This window comes from Copadichromis virginalis, linkage group LG12 (genome assembly GCF_057382275.1).
Source record: "Copadichromis virginalis isolate Kocher_CV1m ecotype Utaka linkage group LG12, C_Virginalis_male_GT1.1, whole genome shotgun sequence".
Taxonomy (NCBI): domain Eukaryota; kingdom Metazoa; phylum Chordata; class Actinopteri; order Cichliformes; family Cichlidae; genus Copadichromis; species Copadichromis virginalis.
The window spans coordinates 37769749-37782357 of NC_140629.1; the positions used below are offsets into that span (position 1 = coordinate 37769749).

At 40.2% G+C, this 12609-nt stretch overlaps 1 protein-coding gene across 1 annotated transcript in view; it reads right to left on the reverse strand.

Annotated features, from left to right (window-relative positions):
* cds1 (CDP-diacylglycerol synthase (phosphatidate cytidylyltransferase) 1) overlaps positions 1-12609 on the reverse strand; it is a 32220-nt gene that overhangs the window by 17859 nt on the left and 1752 nt on the right. Inside the window, exon 2 of the mRNA XM_085476408.1 lies at positions 1300-1457. Within this exon, the coding sequence (XP_085332534.1) occupies positions 1300-1457 (158 nt within the window). The remainder of the gene's footprint in view (positions 1-1299; positions 1458-12609) is intronic.

Genomic DNA, 12609 nt, shown 5'->3' on the forward strand with positions numbered 1-12609 from the left:
ACTTCAGAGCATGTTGATCAGCTCCTTTTTCTGAACAAGAATCCTGACACTGTCCAAATGTGTTTAACGTTTTTTTTGGCAGCAATAAACATGACAGTTTACTTATTTTAATTTAAGACATGTTTTATTTTAATTAAGTTTAAAACTTTTTAATTTAATGTAAAATTATATTTTGTTTTAATTTACTTTCAAATTCTTCAGTTGCTGAAGGGGCTGCATAGTTTTCATATTGCATAGTTCAGAATAGCTATAATTGTACCAGATGGTTGCATTCAGTTAAGTTGGACTAGACTGTAATACAAACCGTTCAGTTTGTCAACAATAAAACTGAAATGAGAGAAAGACTGAGTGCGAGACTTTGTTATTAGATAAAATGAATATTGATAAAGTTTACCTTTATGTACAGAATCTGAATATGGCAAAATATTTTAAAAAAATTGCAATAATATCGTATCGTGCGTTAAGTATTGTGATAATATCGTATTGTGGGATGTATGGTGATTCCCACCTCTAGTATCCAATGGTGAATATTAAAAAAGGCAAAATACATTCATGTATAAGTAGTCCCTGAGAGCCAAAACATCAGACTTCAGCTGAGCTAGCCTAGTTTTTATTGCTCTTGCCTCTATATGTTATCACAGAGTGGAAATCCCTAATATGGTCATCTCTGGTTCCAACCCTACGAGCTGCTCTCAGAAGGTGAGCTTAAAGGAAAGCTGAAGGGAGGTTAAACAACCTGAGACAGAGGACAAGTGAGGGGCTTCTTATTTTACAAAAACAACAAAGAAAGAAAAGGATTGTTTTGAACAGTCCAAACATAAGAATATAAAGCTGAACATAAGCATAATAACTGTCTAGTGAACTAGTAACATTTATCCCTACTATTAATAAAAACCCTCACTTGCTTTGAACTTCTTTGTAACTTTGTAACTATTTCTGCCGCTTTTTATGCCAACAATCACCTGCAGCTCTCCAAATATCTTCCCAGAGAGCATCTGCACTGTTATAACTACTTCTGACAGACCATAAACAGACTCCTACAGTTAAACAATAGAACACTATTCATTCATTTTTAATGAATTGCTACCATCTTGGACAAAGCTTGTTGAGCTATGATAGACTCTCATGCGGAGATTCAAACTAGTTTGGCTACGTGTTAATATTATCATACCCCTGTGGTTCTGCATTCCAGCTCAGCTGTGGGATTGTGAGTAATTTATAAGCACGGATATCAAAAAGACACGCTTTGAGCACAAATGTTTTCTGGCATGTGGGTTTCTGCGTTTGAGGACTGTTTACCTGGGCGGCAGCCCCTCCAGAGCTTTGTTGAGGCATTCTGGAGTGTTGTCTGTGTCTGCTGTGGAGAGAGGATAATCTGGAGTGTCTGCTTTGGAGTCGCCATCACATTCTCCCTCTGCGTCACCTGCCAGCCCCAACCTGTCATCGCCATCAGCCTCCTGCCGAGAACACAGAGATATTCAAATACTGACTTCAGACAGAGCAAGTCTGCACCTGACAAACAGGTCTCTGACATCTCATCATGAAAGAGTTACACTGAGAGCTCCTGAAATGGGTAAACAGGTAAACGCTGCAGGAGTCAGGTCTAAACTAAGAACATCAACATGAGGCTGAGCAGACGGCACTTTAATTAGGTCAGTTTAGCCCCTACAGGGGAGGACAGAGACAGAGCAGACTTGGTGTTTGTGTCCTCTGAGGCTGGATCGGTCAAACAGGATTATACATTAATAAAGGACACACATCTCAACAACAATTTCTTTGTTACCATAGGTAACTAAGCTTTTACTAACGCATTTCTCTCCCAAGTTTGAGCTACAGTTGTGACACTTCACAGCATGTCACTCAATGTTAGGCTGGTTTTTACGTTTACGACGGCATCAGATTTTCCCCCCGTCTCGTGACTTTGGCTGTGATTACGTGATTGGTCCAGATTAGGATTGTGAAAATGTCACAGAGATTAAGATTATTATACTGTGCAAAATTCTTCAGCCACCACCCACTTCTTTACATTTTCTTTCAAAGGAGTCAGACTTGTATTTTTTCCCACTGCTCTTGTGCAACAGTTTTGCAGGCTTTTCAGAGAGCTTTTAAATTTGTGGCTGCTTTTTCACTCATTTCCAGTCCAGTCCCTGCAGATGAGAATTTTCAAAGACATTTTTTTGTTTTTTAAGCTGATTGAAGCATTCGAGCATAAGAAAGACATCTGACTCAAGGATGAACCAGTGCTGTCTACAAATAAGAGAAAACTTAAGTCAATAGACAATTTTAAACTGTATCTTTAGGCCTGCTGCAAAAATACATTATTAGTCTTAAACTCAGCACGGTGTGCAGCGGGCCCTTTAAAAACAATTTGATGAAGTTGGACAAATGAGGGGAAAAAGAAGAAGCAGCAGGTCTAGAAAAACCTGCTACATCAGATGAACACCATCTAAAACAAAACAGGAAAAATCCAGCAAAGACCCGACAGATGCATCTCGCCTTTCAGTTGATTCCTCTACTGCTCACTGAAGCCTAATGGTGACTCAAGAATGTTGGACACTACTGTAAACAGTTTCCATTTACTATAACATACAGAAATGTTCACAAAAGTAGACTTAACTCCACAAATTCTACATTTCTATGAAGTAATTTGTTTTCCTGTCCTGAATATGACAGATGTTCTAAACCAAGATAATGAGTGAAATTTCCCTTAAAGTAGGGCTGCTCGATTATGGCAAAAATGATAATCACGATTATTTTCACTGAAATTGAGATCTCGATTATTTGACAATATTTATTTAACCCTTTAAGACCTACCATAGAACCAAGTCCGCCAGAGCTTATATTATTTTTTTGTACATGCTGTAGTGCCATTTGTGGGAGCATTTCAAGTTGCTATACATCAATACAACTGTTATAGCCCATATTTTAATAATATGTATGCATTAAGTCCATAGTAACTACATTAATTGCAAACAAGTGCAATAAACTACAAAAAAATTGAAAATCGTTTTTGTTTTGTTTACATATATTTCTACTTGGAGAAATTTAAGAGGTTTATCCCTCAAAACTTTACATACAAAAATGTTGCAAAAAATAGTTTACAACAACAGGAAATTTATTTTGAGTGTCTTCATAGTTTTATTTTGGAGATACAGCAATTTTTATATACTGCAGGTAAAACAAAAAAACAATCCTATGATGCAAATTTGCAAAGAAAACAGCATGTGCATCAAAATAAACTATTTCCAGCAGTGCAATTCGAGTTCTAAGCATCCCAGCAACTATTCAGAAAAGTATAGAGTCAAACATGACTTATAAAAACACTAGTATAAGTATAGTATAGTTTTTTACTTAAGGCCTACAAGTAAAAAACTACATTTTCCGCAAAAATGACATCACTTCCGGTTTCGGGCAGGAAATGCGATAGTTCGAGTTGATGTCTTTTTCAAAGTGGGAAGTGTTAGGAACAGCTGATGGATCGGCGAAGCGTGTTTCTGGAATATTATGTTTTTGTTCCTGCAAGCGCTTTTTATGCAATTTTTGCAAAGCTTTATGTGGAAGGAAACCGTGACCGAGGACAAGCTGATGGCATCAGATGTAAGTACAACTCCTCCGGTTTCATATGCAAAACAAATTATTGCGCTAGCTTAGCGGTTCAGGTTCTACAGGGATTTAAAAATAGTTACGCAAAACGGAGCGTGCTGCTCTGACCGGCTTTAAAGGGTTAACAATAACAATGTATTGAATAATGACTTTAAAAAATAATATAAAATAGTGTGCAAATACTGATAACAGTGCAAATGTTTGCAATATAAGAAATAAATGAAAAATGTAAACATCTATGTTTAGTCAACTTTGCAGTGTTGCTCTGTGGTGCAGCTACTACATCGTAGCAAAGTTTACACACTGTCTACTTGATCCACGTCTAACTCCGCCAACCCATAATGTTTCCACACCACTGAAGTTTTTTTTTTTAACCTCTTTTCAACCAACGGCAGTCACTCTCCTCTCCAAATAACTTCTGCTTAGCTTTCCGAGCTTCCCTCGGGTCCTCTTAATTGTTGTGACGCGTGTTCGAAATGGAGAGCGGTGCGCTTGACTTACCACACGGAGCAGCGCGAGAGTAAAGCATGAGGGAGGGTCTAATAATCGGCTCAGTCATTTTTAATGATCGTTGAAAGCCCAGATCGTAATCGTGATTAAAATTCGATTAATTGAGCAGCCCTACCTTAAAGGTTTGTTTACAATCTCAGGAGCCTTACTGGCTCGGCAGCAGAGAGCTGAAAGTCTACACCTGGTGCTGCGAGGTTAACAGGCTTCTGCCCTGAAGCAAACATGTTTACAGCTGATAATGAATCTTTAATCTGGATTTAAACTCAGTGAGCAGCACCCACAGTCACACAGCTGATGCCTCAACACTGCAGGGACAAAAAATATAACAGACTTCCTGGGAAGCTTTGTTTTGGGAACTTGAGACATCTTTGAGAGTTAGCCCTCATTTACAATTTACTGAGTCAGTAAGAACAAACTGAGAGAACATTATGCATTTCCAGATTTAGCAGGCTTAATGTGGAAAACTCCTCTAAGTGACATCCTAGAAGCCGTTTTGCTCTCGTCAACATCAGTCATGGTCTGTCTTATAACAAAAAGAAGCTATTTTTAAAGTCAGCTCACACATCTATCTGGGGATTAGGATGTCCTATCCACCCGAGCAGCTCGGTGATGTTCTTAGCCATTTTTTGCCTTTCATGGTTGTTTTTATTCAAAGGCTGCTAAATATGGTTAGCAGGGCCATGAGGGTTAAACCGGAGGTATTCGTTTGGAAATGAGGTCCCTGATCGTGGCCAGATGTAATTAACTGAGAAAGCACTGAAAGTGGGAGCAGGCTCTGGGTTCACTTTAAGTTGCCGTTCGTGGCAGGAGAGGTGTAATTGTAGAAATCCACTCAGGTTTTAATGAGGAGACTGAAACACTGCCTACCTGGCAGGGCAGCTTGCAAATCTTGACTAAAAAGGGAAATAAAAACATCACTGTTTAAAACCGGATCTCTGGAACATTGGCTTAGCGATGAAGTGACAATAAGACTCATTCAGTTTTCAACCAAGGAGTTATCAGCAGGCTCAAACTACTGAAGCTGACGCACATCAGACTGTCGAATTTAACAATTTCCTGTCACATAGAAGTAACCATCACAAAGCAATAAGAGCAGTTATCATGTTTGATTAGACGCCACCACAGGCGTAGTAAATCTACACAACCCAAATACTGTTAGTTAGACGACTAATAATTACCTAATCACTACCACAATGAGATTAATGCTGTTGTCAAGCTTTTTCCCTTGAATTGTGCTACAACAGGAGTATTTTAATCCCCATTCCTCGTTTGGCATCCCCGCAGCAGAATCACTAACAGAAGAAAACACTGAGCTGCTTTTCCTTTCACTCCACTGCACTCCTGAAGCCTCAGATGACTTTACAATAAAATTAGATTTGGGCAGACACACCATAGACTAGTGCACAGTGTAAAAGATTCGATTTCCCTCCCCCGTGGAAATCTGTTGGAATCAAAGAAACGTCAGAGTGAAGATGGAAACAGTAACAGTAACAGGTCTGATATCAAACTATTTGTTCATTTTTAAATGCAGAAACATGTTTTTGATTGTGATTGTCAAAAAATAAATAAATAAATCATGTTTTCAGTACTCAGAAGACCAAAGAGAATAGAGAATAATCTGAAATCAAATTACAATATAACTTGTTATCTACCTCATAATATTAGGGTTCTAATCATACTACTGTTATCGACCTGATAAATTTCCAGTTTAGTTATAGAGAACCTGTCACGCGTCTCTTCACTGTAGTTTAGTAATGCTTTGTTTCAGACAGCTTTTCCTACCCTTGGCTGTGTATGATGTTGCAGATATGGCCATCTCAGGCAGAGAGCTCTGGCTGTGAGCACAGAAGCCCCTCCCACCTGCCGTTTAAACCTTCCGTTTATGAGAGGCGGCCAATCAGAAGAAAGTTCAATTGAAACAAAGATCCTATTAAAATGGGAATGTGTTAAATAGTTTGTTTCAGAGAGAAGGTGAATTTAGGAGCTGCACCAAGTCCTGGTACAGGACACACAAGGATTATTACAAACTGTGAATCATGCAAAGCCACTCTAGCAGAGTCTAAAGGGGACTTGTAGCAATATAACAGGCAACACGAGACAGGTAGCCAGGTAATGTTTCTCAACTTGAAGGTGAGCAATTGAAAAACAATTGTGCAGTGGGAGTGAAGTATACTGTCGATGACACAAGCGAGTAGTAAATACATTAAGCTGTTCACTACTGCAAAGCAATGCACAGCAAGTCAATCACTTCATATGTAGCCAAGGCTGAAGAATAAAAACATGGGGCTGTTAATGTGGTCACCCATATAACCATATAAATAAGCAGCAAACACTGTTGCTGCTGTTTTTCATTAGAAAAAAATCTTTCATCATTATCATTTACCAATGTTTGCCCAGTGACCATAGACTGGTGGCATGTTCTGCAGCTGAGTCAGCCTGTCGACAGTTGAGAAACCGTTTCCATGGAGCAGCAGGCCTCAGCATTGTTCACGACCACATGCAGAGCTGCAACATTGAGCCCTAATCTAGATGAACGTATTCGAGCTTCTTAATGAAACTGTCAAACACGGTTAATCCTTTGTTTATACAGCAACACGAGCCAACTGCTGTGTAATCACTGCACAGTCAAACCCTTCAATGCTGCAAATATCTGTGATATCAGTCCAAGTTGCGCTAAGGGTCAGCCTAATCCTGATAACAGAGAAAGATGAAACAGGAAAACAACCACAGCAGGTGGTGTATGCAAAACGTCATTGATTCAGGATGCCCATGTTTTTCTAGAGCCACAAGCAGCAGCAGCTCATTGGCCGTCCTTGCAGCTCAGCTCTCCTCCACTGTCATCTTTGTCCTCCTCCTGGATATTAATGCCTCTGCTGCACAAGTGTGAGGAGGGAGGAGGCGATCTAAAAGAGGGACGAGTGACGAGCAGCTCGCGCCACATCTCATACTTTTTCATCTCAAAGCTACTTGAAACAGCTGCGTTGGCTGTTGCTGTTTTTAGCGCAGCCACTAAAGGAGGTGGGAAGAATTTTACATCTGGAGCTAAACTGGTGACAAATTTAATGTAAAAAAACAACGTAAAGTTTATTTGAAAAGCCACAGCTTCAAAAGATGATGTTAGATGAAGAAGCACCGTCTACTTAAGAATCCTGATCAAAATATTCAGTGACCCCTCATGACCTTCAGGAAAGAAGCATTACCATCCTGGAAAAGACCGGACAAGATGGTAAATGAACTGGTATTTGTACAGCTCCTTCCTACTCTGAGGACTAAAAGCACCTTTTCTTACAAGCCACATTCACCCACTCATACAGCGCTTTCTCCTATGGCTTTGGGTGCTCGGGTATAGATGCACCTGACTTAAGTTGTGCAAACACATTTTAACATGTGGATGTCATGATCCTGGGTCATGTGACCCAGCGTTTTGAGTATCAATATATTTTGACGTTTATGGTTTATGTTTAAGTTCTTTAGGTTATCTAAGTTCATTTCTATTATGCCAAGGTTGCTGTTACAGTTCATTGTTTATTAGATTCCCCTGTGTTTAAGTCTCACTCGCCCTTCATGTGTCTCATGTTGTCGAGTTCGTGTTGTCATGTCATCTCATTATGTTTCCTGTTTTATTTTGAAGAGGTCTTGTGTTTCTATCTTCAGTGTGTGTAGTTTTACTCTTCCCCTGTGACGTTGTTATGTTCATTTGTGTCAGCTGTTTCTCCGTGTGTTTCCACTTCCCCTCCTGTGTGTTTTCATTCATTCCTTGTCTGGTTGTCTGCTATGTTCATGTCATGTTTCCAGGTTTTTTCATGCTTTAATCTTAGGTCATGCAGTTTAGGTTATTGTTTAGTTTCATCTTTGCCTTTTATTTTTGCACTATTTTGCCAGCCTTAATAAACGGCTGAACAAGTACAAAATAAAACCACAAGATCTCATTCCAACCTTCTTCTCCAACCAATTAGCTGTGAGAAAATTAACTGCCAAACACGAGCAGAAATGAGAAGGAAATCACTGTTTCAGCTTTGGTAAATGAGGATGGGCTTGAAAGTATTTATGGACTAGATTTGCAGATACTGTGGTAAAAAATAAATGACGGCTACGACACCGTGTGTTTCTGCTTATTTATAGAAATAGAAAATAAAAAGAAAACACTGGAAAAGAATCTAACGAAATCTCAGGCTCATCAACTTGCTGCACACTTTGTTTCCCGCTTTCATACTGTGGCACTTTATGAGATGGTAAAAATCTCAAGAGCAATCCTATTACAAAGACCAAAATGTTTTTTTTAAGTTAAGTAAATTAAATGCTCAATATCTAAAAGCATGTATACTGCTCAATAACATGCATCCTGCAGATAAAAAGGAGCTTCCTGGTCTGTGTTTGCTTGATGCATTGATGATTTGAGATATGTAGAAGTATCTGAGAATGTCAAGATAGGATTGACAGTAAAGGCTAACTTTAATCGCATAACAAACACACTGTATATACACAATGTTAAGACCCTGACCAGCAGACAGCAGCAGCACGAGGCTTTGGTCAAAGGTAGGAGGCTTCTGCCACTGTGGGCTCGCACAGTTCAGCACGTCCCTCCATTAGTGCTGCAAAGAGTTCTGCTAATCACCACAATTATTGATCTGAAGTAGCGTTTTCCCCCAGCTGCACCTCTGTCAGCAGCGCTGCAGCACGACGCAGTGCGAGCCACATGAAATCAGAGGTGCCTGCGAGCAACTGAAATGCTCAATAGAGAAATCAATACAGCTGGATGGGTGAAAAAAAGAGGCTGCCTGTTACACTGTCACCTTTTCATTTCATTTTTTATTGCAAGGCAAAGATCCTGTAACATTAGAGGAAACCCTAATTAATCCCCCACGAGCAAGCAGGTGGAGACAGCGGGGAGGAAAAATGTCCTTCGAACAGGAAGAGACGTATAATTAAGTTGGACCAGAAATACCAGTCAGGTGAACGTATTATTTTATTTGCATGATTTTAAGGCAGCTACAAGTGCAGAAATGTCACAAAGCCTCAAGACATCAAAGATACAGTTGTGCCAGGTGGCTTTGCCCAACTTTCCCTCTCTCTATGTCGACTAGCCTAATTTTTGTCTCTCATAGAAATGACAAGTAAATTAGTCACCATAGTGAGTATCCTAGTCCTAGATACGTTGTGCTTTTAGGCTACTAGCTTGACTTGTTAGTCCTCTGATGATTTAACTGTACCAGAACCAACCCCAACATCCTGGACGATCCCTGTACTTAGCTTCTGTTAGTTTGTGGGGTTTTTGAGACTTTCAAAATCAGCTATACTTCAGAGGCTAAAATGTTAGCAAATAAATAAACTTTCTGACATCATGTGAGTGATTTAAGATCTCTTCAACTGTAAGCGTGGCACAAACACAGTGAGCACATGCTACACCAGACCGTATGTGTGGTCTGAGGTACGATTTTATGATTCTGATCATCTAACCGCTGCTAGATTCAAAGTCTGCGATCATGCCATGGAGTTATTACGACATTATTGTCATAATAAATAAATAATAATAATAAGTAACAAATAAATAAACACTAAATAAACAAACTTATCTGACAGCTGGAGCAAAAAGTGCCCTGCTGTCCAAAAGCATTTCTAACAAGTGCTGAGAAAAATGAAGCTGTAATCAGCAGAGCGTTAAATGTCCCGGTGCTACCGCCACCGCTGCTGGAGGCTTCGGGGACGGCCAGCAGACAGCCGGCCAAGGTCACCCATCATGTGGAGTCCTGAGCAGCTGCTAACTGTCCTGCACGGCAAACAACGCAGACCACACCGGAACTGAGCACAACTGAGGATGTATGTGTTGCTTACTAACCACTGAAAATAAATATTTGCTTTGGAGAGAACAAAGAGAGGCTGTGGATACATAAATATACTCTATATGGGTGCGTGTGGGATTTGTGGCTTGGCTTCCCCAAACAAACACCTTTTCGCTGACTCCATAAAGCACCGATCATGTGAAGACATTTTGTTTGGGTGTTTCTGCAGGGTGTGTGACAGCAAAGTGATCCTTTAACCTCCAAAACAAGACAGACACACACAGGCCTGACTCATGCCTTTTAAAACCCAGTGGATCTGCACGTCTGTTTCTTATTAGGAACGCCTCACAGTTACCTTACAGAGGCGTTTACATGGTGTAATTTGACTGATGAGGGCTTTATTTGTCACCATCTGCAGATACGTGCCAAGAAAAAGGAGAAAACAGCCAGGAACGGGTGTTTGGTGTGGAGAGGAGCCGATATTCATCTCACCTCTCGTTTACAAAAAACAGTTTGTAAATTTTCAGGTCTAAATTTTAACAAAAAAATAAATAAAAAATCAGTATCCTTAAATTTGGTAAACTATTGGTCAAACCATTTAATTACAGTGAAATTAGGGATTGTAAACAAAAGTTACTTCGAGCGCTCGTTTCCAAAAACAGGAAGCGCTGCCTGTGAATCATCAGACATCCCGATCCCACGATCCATCTTCCTTTACACTCAAACTGGAAGATTTTAAGCCACCGGAATTGGACTTCCTAATCAAACATGAGCTGCACTTACGTCGTGGCTGAGCGGCTATTTGCGTAGCAGACACACCACTGCAGATGCTGCATCATCTCGGAAACATCGCACAGTTTATTAAAATGCTGACTTGTCTGCAGATTAATATGAGCACTGAGTTTGTAAAGGTTAAGGAGACATACATACGTAACAACTACAAACTGTTTAACTGAGATGGAGATTCAGTTCGTGGCGGAGGAGGGCAAGTGCATGTGACATATTTCGTGAGTCTTTGTTGAGGAACTCCAACTCCACCACACGGTGATGGTAGTTATCGTTTTACGTGAATGCACCAGTTTCCCGCCCGCGTGAGTTTCAGAAGTCTGGATCTCCAGAGCTAAAGAAGGACTGCCCTGCAAAAGCTGCAGGATGAGACACTGGAGTAGAAGTAACGTCCACGTCCAAGCAGGGGGACAAGAACCTTTTTTGAGAAGCTGCTGAATGATTTACAACCACAGCGGCAACACAGTAAGTCAGCACCAGGGCTAGCTGGTTAGCAACTGCTGAAATTTCAAATTCAAAGCAGGGGAAGTCACGAGCTGCAGATGGCATTATTCACATAGTTAAGATGTAAAAGTTTTTAAAATAAATGCTAAACCTAATCTTCAGACAGCTGTAATACCTGCAGGAGCAGACAAAGTGTGTGCGCGTGTGAAAGAATCATAATGTTATAATCTAAAGCCTGAACAGACAGATGTCTTGATTTGTTACACTAAAATTGTGGCACTCAAACTACGAAACGGTGACAATATTAGTACTTATTAGCCTGATCTGGAAGCACTGTGTGAGAGTAACTAGCAACATGCATGACTGACAGGAATTAAAGTAAGGAATAAACAATTTTACTCAGTAAGGAAACAAATCTTAAAATGAAATTAAAACTCAGTTTGTTATGCGAAACATAACAGTTCCTGTGCAGCTTTCTGCTGTGCAGGAACGCCTTATCTTAGAAGATTTCAGGATAATGTAGGTGAACAAAGCTGTGGTGACACGGTCACGGAGAGGATGTCTCTCTGTGTAGACAGGCTTCATTCATTTGATACTCAAACTCTGGCCATCTTGTTTTGGCTGATCTTGTTTGAATTTGCGCTTCTTCTCAACTGACAGTAAAATCAGATCAGCGTGCACTGCTTTAAGCCTGCTACCAACTAACCACCACCAAGGCAGGTGGACGCGAGCACTTTCAGTGCAGTTTAAAACACTAAAGAGACATGTAGTTACACGTATTCAAATAGGTCACATGACTTTGATTACATTGGTTATTACATTTGAACAGTGTAACTAGTGATCTATAAAACTATTAGATTTCAAAGTAACCTTCACATCACTATCCTTAAGACAAATATTTCCAGCTAACCTTATCTGTGTATCACTATGAATGTATGCCAACCAGTAACTAACCAGACACTGCAGCACACGCGTGCCTTTCTGCTCAGGTAAATCATGTTTTCATTGGGTCTTCTGTGACGCTTTGCCTACGCCTGCTTCTCGTACGTCTCTTGTGTCGACTTCCACGAGACGGCCGATTGCAGCTGCTCCCTAAGAATGCACTTTGAGTGAGGCGAGGTAGAACGAGTAAACACGCTGAGCTAAGCAACAGTAACCAGGACCAAACACATACAGATGTATATAACATATGAGTGACTAATTACTAATGAGTAATTCTTAGGTTTGGGAATCACACCTGTGAGCAACAAACTACACTGAAACAATCGCACCAGTCTCACAAAGGGCTCAGATATTTTTGACAAATCACAAGTGACATACAACAGAAGGAAAACCAGCTGACAAAAAGAAAAAGAAAAGGAGGAACTGATTCTTATTGACCCAAAATAAAGAACACGTTGGGTGTTGAGCAGCAGCACAGAGCAGTATTCAAACAGCCGCAGAGCTCAATAATCAATAATGTTTATTTTAACCTCAGTCTGACCAG